The 8,829-nt window shown below is 35.0% G+C and overlaps 1 protein-coding gene across 1 annotated transcript; it reads right to left on the reverse strand.

The window, feature by feature from the left end:
- Positions 1-1,415: 1,415 nt before the first annotated feature.
- On the reverse strand, positions 1,416-5,091 carry LOC132564166 (neuropilin-2-like; the record flags this gene model as incomplete). The annotated part of the gene is made up of 4 exons (XM_060228843.1): positions 1,416-1,557; positions 3,198-3,344; positions 3,791-3,963; positions 5,022-5,091. Coding segments are annotated over 4 exons (532 nt in total), but the record flags the coding sequence as incomplete, so codon positions are not given.
- Between the last annotated feature and the right edge of the window lie 3,738 nt (positions 5,092-8,829).

Raw genomic sequence — 8,829 nt, forward strand, 5'->3', positions numbered from 1 at the left:
TTGTTTCCTTTGCCAAATATTCTTTTCAACTTATCACCCTAGGCTATTTTATAGATATATTCTATTTATAAATAAGTAAACGATAGACAGTATAGGTGACCGAAAATGAGGAAACTTTATTTGTTCTTTCATAGGGAGTGATAAAAACATCAATGAAAACACATATCAGGGTTATTCACGAAATACACTTGTCTGCTCAGAGAGGTTGACCGAGTTGTCGTAACGTTGAATGTCTGAATGGAGTAAAGGTGACATTCCCTATTATCGAAGTCAAACATAAAACTGCCACACGACTGGTATTTGTTGCACTCCTCCCCACATATCCCATTGTTTAGAGTGAACGTCTGGAGAAGTACAGGAAGCTCTTCGGTCGGAACACCAGCTTTCCCAATCCAGCAGGTCTTACGTGGAACTTATAAAAAAGACAAAGACTTATAACCATGAACTAACTATACATAAACAGAAAGGGTGGAACAAACAATACAAATTTATTTTATAGCACCCTAAAAAATACCTTAAATCTTGAAAAAAATGGGAATGTGGGGTTTTTTCACGAGGGATCCACATCTTATTGTTTTAAAGTCAGTCCATAATACGATTGTGCAAAACTCAAAGGTGCTTTTATCAAAACAAAACAAAAAATGCATATTGCTGCCATATTTGGCCATTAGCAACTTCCTTGATAGTGATATCAGTAAATGATACATTATGTCTTCAATCGGACTTCTCTTTCAGATTGTAGTTTTCTTATCTGAACTTTCTGAAGGGTACCTTATAAATTATTGAAATCGAACAACAAATATATTCATATAGAAGAGTATACCATACTAATCCAGTCATTGAGTTAATATTGATACCGAAGTGTAACCTTTTACGTGGAAGAGGATAGATGTAAATTTGTCACTTTCTTGTGTTCACTTATACAGAACTATTATGATCTCTGTTATGTATTTATGTAACCGTTTTGGCCTTCCATATTATCAATAAGATCTAGTAATACACATATTTTCGATATTTTTAAATATAAAAGCGATACCAATAATTATAAGAAGTGGTCATTGTCAGCAAGTAATTTGACATCATTTGATGACATGTTCGTTACGTATTGTAGATAACTGTAAATGATTGAATTTTATAGATAAATTTTCATTTCCATTATCAGTGTTCATTGTTTCATTAATTCAGTTTAATATGTGATATATATACAGTTTACTTAGGTTTTTTAATCTACACATCGACGGACTGATTTATCACAGTCCAATCACTATCAATATTTCATATCGTTTATAATCTTAATCAAACTCTTCAAGGATTACTAGTTGAGCCACGTAGGGCGAAGACGCATTTTTGCCAACCTGTTCCTAAGAATGAACAACAAATTTAAACAGAACACAAATATGGTAAAAAAAACATACATTTTGGACACCCAAGAATCTCCAAACTGAACGCTGGCCAAATATTCCAAGTTTCTGGATGGATGCGAATGAATTTGGTCAGGATCTTCTCATTCACAGCTCGATTCACAAGGTTTGCATTGTTGTTGTTTGCTTCATAAACCTGTGGACATGATTATTGAAATTCCGGCTAAGAAGAACTACAATGTCAGCTTAAAGCAGACGGAAAAACGAAGGAATATCAATGGTCTATTGACCATGTTAATGTCAAGTAATATAAGACGAGATGTTCAGGAGGGCACACACCATGCGCATCTAGGCCAATGATGCTTTTTAAAAAATCAACTGGGTCCATAACAACGCATTTAACGGGCATTCTTCAATGTATTTAACACACAAAACTTAATTGATTCCTAGAAAATATCTCACAGATACAATTGTGAACTTAAAAATTAATAAACTTTCCGAATGAACCGATATTCAGCTAAGTGAACAGTTACTTTACTAGATAAAAATGTTTTCACGATTTGTATTAAAGGCACGCAGTTATGAAGGGCTTTAATGAAATATTGCTAATGAGGAGTCATGTGGCCATGAATCAAAAGTACAAGGTCAGAGATTGTGACCACCATTGGTTAGGACCACAGATTTACAACTCCGACGCATAAAACATGTCTGCTGTCGAATGGTATGAGCCGGGTGGCGTTCCACTCATTATTAAATGCCTACACAAACTGCTGTAAGTTTTAGGGCGGATTTGGCTATCGCCTTACCCGTCTTTCAAGAATTTCCTGCATGTGCTCTATTAGATTTAGATCAGGGGATTTTGCAGGCCAATCGAAACATTGGACATTGTTCTGCTGCAAGAACGTCCTAGCCTACTTTGGTTGCACAACGTCGCATTATCATGCTGCAAAATGGACTGAGCTCCTCAACGCTTTAAACCGGGTACAGGTGGTTTTTCCCCGATACCAAACGGCATTCAAATTTCCATTGACATTGACTAATCAAATTCGATTTCCGCCGGATATGCCGGGTGATCATATTACCCTCACTAAATCTGCCACGCTGGAGCATATGAAGCGTTCTTTCTGACGTTGCAACACTTGCTACCTCCCATTATTGTACATCAAACTAAATCCCGACTTAACAGTGAACACCGCCGTTATAGCAATCGTTAGTGTCGCCGAGACCAATCAAATCGATTGGACTCTACATATGGTAAAACCAAATAATAATGTTTGCGTTCAACAACACTAACCCAACATATCCTAAGAACGATGAGACGAAATAGGCATGCTCTTTGGGCTACCCCAGGTGTCCTACTTTCTTCTGTTTATATTTTGGTTTGTATTTGAATTTGATTTATGACTATGATGCCATCTACTTGATGTTTTGCGGAGTACATGTAAATATAAGGTCTTGTCATATTGTGCAAAATTGGTCCATATTGCCTTTTTAACCTAATTTCTCTTCGTTGTGGCAAAATCCTTTGCAGTTTTCACCCGTACTCGTCTTCTGTTGGCTTTGTACTTATAATTAATATGTTTTTTTTTATGCATTAAGACATTCGAAGGTGCTTCCTAATTAACACATAACCCAGTCATTCTGAAATCATCGATCAGATAAGTATTACTTTCGTTTGTTATTTAAGTATTCATTGTTTGGAATTACGTTGAAGTAAAGGAACGAATTTTATCGGACAATAAACAGCCTTTCAGGAAAGTCTAGTGTGCCTACCAAATATAACAAAGTTATTTGCATTATACTTATGACCTCTAGTCAGTTAAGTACAACATGCACCTTTATGTTCCCTGTATCATCAGTGACAGTTTCCCAGTTTGATCCGTCAAGACTTGTTTTCATTGTTAGGGACTTCATGAATTGAGACTCTTCACCCCTTCCTTGAATGATGAGAGCTGTCACAGCAGAGATATGCTGGAATTCGACCTGTGCCATAAAATCAATAACACATAATAAATAAGGAGGACAATCATAATATCGTTACACTTACAAAGACTTACCAAGTTAGTAAATATATGTCAACTGAAACGTAGTTATCAGGACGAGCGGCACAGGTACATTTTGCAAGAGAAACGCACTAATTAATCTTGAAATGCCACGTGGTAATTTCTCATAGTGAAGGATGGAATATTGTTACTACATGGAAGATTAGATTATAACATATTTGTCTTCAGTTCAACAATGTAATAGATCGACAACAAGCTTAGCAATACATTTGGGAGCTGGTGGTAGATACAATGGGTATTCTGAAATAGTAACAACTTTTACATTTTTTCACGCTCATCACGTACACACATCCAAAATTTATTTCAAAACTGACTACTACTGATACATGATAGTATAGACAAGATAATCAACCGCTTTGATTTTACCTGCAGATATTCTGAATTATCAGGCACGCCTGGGCACCAGCAAGGTATAACGTTCTGGCTAATCCTCACAAGTCTAGGATAACAAAATCCGTCGTCATAATAAGAGGAGGCTGTCAGAGAGGAGTCATTGACCCCCAAGGGTCCGGTTATCAGATTGTCGGCACAGTAAGAATCTGAAAGAAATAAACTATTGCTCCTTTACGCCTTAACCTAAATACTTTCTCAATATTAGTACAGTTAGAGGGATGAATTTATGTTGTACATTATTGAAGACTATAACTTTCTATTTTCAAAAGTGCATACATATTTACTTGTTCGCTATTTATGGCATTTTTTCACTTTTTCTATTTTCATTCTTCAGTTTTTGACTATCGTCAAACAAAGTCTACGCCACGTATTTTTAACCTTAACACGATCCCCGACGAAAGGAACAATGTATAACTCACTTTGTCATGGATTACATCATCTGAATGGAATTTGATAAGATGTTTAAAATTTTCAATTTTTGTCCTAGAACTTTGACGCCACTTTTAATCTTACATATAGTCCTCCATTATACCCCCTGCCTTCACACCTGTGCCAATTTGTAGAATATAACGGGATTTTAGTACGACAGTCGAATTAACAACCCATTCATGTGCATTAAAACACATAGTGCAGAACGAAGCAATCGGATGCCCTGTTCAGTCACTTCGAAATAAAATCATATTTAGTAGATGAAATGCACTTATCACCGTTTGTCTGCAATATTTATGTACTATCCAGATGTCACCTGTTAAGGGAGTATAAGTATGTTCATATTTTCAAACGTATTCTCGAACGATTTTTTTTCAAATATTTGAATAATAATTGTTTGGATATAAGTTACTGTATTTTTTCGAGTTACAAGGAATTTATAACATCAGCACAATAACACCGTTCCTAATTACACGACTATGCAAGTAACAAGCTACAAACATTGAAATAAAATGTTTAAGAAAATAGGAAAAATATAAATAAATGGGGGAAAACGGAGATTTGGCGTTATTACCCTCAATCCTGTATTGATGCAGAAGCTATGGTAATTCCTATGTACATAAAACAGAGTCACGGGTTAAGTGCACGTGTTTGTTAGAGACCGTGGCCTATTAGTCAGCCTCCTTGAGAATATATACAGGAGCTGGAAAGAGATAGCCTTCCAAACGCTAGAGGGCGAATGCTAAAGAATAACAACAAATTGACTACATATTACCTCCGTTTCCTATAAGGACCAGCATAGATACTGTTATCCACAGCTGAAGCTGTCGAATACCTTCTGCTATCTACAACACACAAACAAAGGTTTTATTTATCCAATATTTTGATGGCGCATTAAAAATCAAATTTCCAGTAAATTTTTGTTATATATGCATACACCAACGCGCACATCTTTAATGTTATTTTCTGTCAAATAGTTAAAATAATACAGACGTTGCGACAGCGGGAAGAATATGAAATGTTAATATTCCACACTAGTATAGAATATAAAAGGGGCGAGCTTTTGTCGCTCGTGGCCACAATTTATTGAGCCGTATAGTCGACCAGCAAGTTGAGGATAACACTATATACATCCAATCTCAGAACCAAAATCTCGGGCATCTAGCTATAGAGTCAGAGATGGTAAGTCATAGTGGTATATGCTTTTAGTTCTCTGGTTCAGAAAGAGTAATTTTAGACTATCTGGGCACTTCGCAGTCTTTTGTGTGTATAAAGTGGTGCGAGTATGATATATTTGTTCATTTAACTTCGTTGTAAATATCATCCATTATCCAATTATTAAATTGCTTAATTTTGTATTACAACCGTATGACACTTAAATTTTGTACAGAGAACTCAAAGATGCAACAACTTACAAATCATTATAGAAATCGAAACGTCACAACACTAATGAAATAATGTTATCTTAAGCTGATAGAGTTAAAGTATTCAGATTAACAACCGTGAACATCGACACACATATATATTTAGAGGAAAAACGAACGTCAAATTTACAATTTAATAAAATAAAATAATAGAAATTAATCCGTGAAAAGTATGGACCACCGAAGTCTTTTACGGAATCTTAAGGATACATGTGCCATCAACCATTGCATACGACGTGCCCGGCTTTGAAATGTCAGTGGTAAACCGACAAACTGACTCTCTAAGTCTACAATGCATTTCTCACAGTTTTTAAGTGGATTCGACGGTTTCAATTGCCAATGATATTTTGTGCCGGTTAGACTGCCGTTGATCTCCAGTCCCGCTCGTGAACCGATTTGACGGATCTCTACCTGTGGCGTTGACAATTAACCGACCTATTATAGCCGATTAGTGAACTCCGAAGTGAGTAACGACTTGCTGTTGAGAGATACCTCCCATGAGTATTATAAGAGTCCGTCCTCTATCAAGTTGGGATAGCCGTACGTAGCTGTATTTGTATAAGCAATAGTTGTTTGAAAACGTATTGTTATTGTTTGTAAATGTATTGTTCTTGATTGCAGATGTGTTAGCATTCACGCGTCTTGGTGATAGTCAGAAAATGACATTTAATTTAATGAAAAGTGCCGCATGCGTTTGTACAGTTACGGTATAATGTTTTTGTGTTGCAGGCGACGGACTTGTAATATATATTGGGGGATTAGGTGAGGTGACCTGATACTCCTAATTTTTGATACTGCTTAGTGTATTTAATGCTAATATTTAAATACGAAAGACGTTGCGTTTCATTATCTGTATACAGTGTTTACCCAAACACATTTATCATTTATTTTCACCAAATACACAATGGGGTTTACCTGATATCTTTGTGCTGAATATTGAAGGGTTTTCGGTAGAAAAGTTATACTTCCTTCACAGGAATTACGTCATTTTTAAACGTGACCAGTTAAGTTAGAAATGTAAATATGTATTCTCGTGAAAGAAGTATGAGAAATTTCAAAAGAAAAGCCAATCCATAATCTCTAAAAATGAAAAAAAAAATATCATAATAGTGCGTCATAATTGAAGATTCAAGCGGTAGTGATGTGTTGTGATTAACACACTCATGAATATCAAAATCTCTTGTAGTGATATGCATGAAAATAAGAATATCTACAAGAGGTTCAGGATTTTGTGTATACTGATAGAGCCTTTACTAAGCGAAATATCAAATGAATTATGGTATTGATTTGAAGGTGTTTCTAAATGAATACTTCTTTATTTCTAACACTGATAAGAAACCTCCAGTCCTTTCCGGTCTCTGATATTCAAACATCTAGTGGATTTAGCTACAATTTCAACATAACTACGTTTGGAACACCCATTTGTCTGGCGGATTCATTTCAAGGAATGTTGATCAAACCTCACAAACTTATGAAAAACCAGCGACAAGTGATGTTCAGAGCTGTACATGTCAATGCAACGTTCCTATTGGTTTTTAAAAACCTTTTTACAGCACTATGTTGGCTTCATAACTGATATATTCCAGTCAAACCTCACATTTATATCAGGAACAGTTAAGTTGCATTTATGATCAAGGTCACTTTAACTACTTTAAAAAAACATTGTTCGCACAATAGGGGTTTTATTCCTTGAGGAAGTTCGACCATACACTTGGTCATCTTCTTAATTGCTCTTAAGTCAATGTGGGACAGAAAGGGATTGGCATCGTTTGTGCTGCATAATCTGAGAACGGATTGCTCTCTCCTAGTTAATTTATTCACTTAATTTGATAATCACAATGTTAAAAGCTGGATTTTTTGTTTTCGTTCTTATTTTTTTATCTGTTAAAGTACAAACAGAATCAGAGTGAAGTAAAACTAGGACATAGTCATCAAAAGCCCCCGCCCAGGTTCATTTGTAAAATACATGCAATTAAAGTGAATAATATGCAAAACCGGACAAGATATCAATCAATTAGGTCACAGCAGTCTATCAAACGTTCACTAGGCCAAGGTTACAAGTATACCAAGCATTTCTCATCACAATTTAGCTGATCCTTCAAATAATAACATGCGGAAATCATTCAGTTAGAGTACCAAAAGATATAAACCAATTAGGTCACAGAAGTCTAATCAAACGTGCACTAGCCAAGGTAACAAGTATACCAAGCATTTCTCATCACCATTAAGCTGATCCTTCAAATAATAGCATGCGGAAATCCTTCATTTAGAGTACCAAAAGATATCAGCCAATCAGGTAACAGCTGTCGCATAACATAAACATAGAGTTAGCTGATTATCAAACCAGAACAAGGAATTAAGGTAATAAGTTTACAAGTGCAATAAGATTTCCTATACAGTGATTAAAGAAATCAGCCAATAAGGTCACAGCAGCTTCATTAATGTGCGGAAATTGCAAGTTAATCGAACTTGCGTATGGAATTAAACTAACATGTGTACCAACTAAGTTTCAACTAAACCGACTAGTCCTTCAAAAGATATCATGCGGAAAGCAACAGTCTCCAGATAGACTTTTTCAATATTTGTATGAAAAAAAATCCATGACAATATTTAATATTTTTCGAGCAAAACAGAACAAAACAGACATTTTCTGATACACGAAACAAAAATTATGTAGAAAATTTAATAGAATAAGATACTCAATTCTGTTTTGGATTTTTTTAAAAATTTATTTATTTGCTACTTTTTGTTTATTTTGTTTCTTGTTTTTGCTTTTTTTCTGTTGAAAAGATAATATTATTAATTTGATGTAAATGAGACTTTTGTCAATATCTGTTGCAATTGTTTTAGAATAGGTCCAAATACTGGCTGATTATGAAATCGATGTGAAATCGATGTAAAATCATGATTGATTGAATTCTTAACGGCACGCCAATACAAGAGGTCCTAATGGCCACATAAATAATGGGCAATAACTTAGGGTCCGAAATTAAATCAAATTTAACACCAATATCAAACTAAACCTTTATAACTCAATTGACAACAAACATAATGATGTAGATCTATAGCACATCAATAATCGAATATCATATCATTTCATAGAAATCAAGTGGTTAAGTTCACGGATCTGTTTCATGTAAGATTATTCAATAATCATAC

Source organism: Ylistrum balloti, unplaced genomic scaffold (assembly GCF_031769215.1).
Source record: "Ylistrum balloti isolate Yb309-2 unplaced genomic scaffold, AGI_CSIRO_Ybal_v1 Utg372022, whole genome shotgun sequence".
Classification (NCBI taxonomy): domain Eukaryota; kingdom Metazoa; phylum Mollusca; class Bivalvia; order Pectinida; family Pectinidae; genus Ylistrum; species Ylistrum balloti.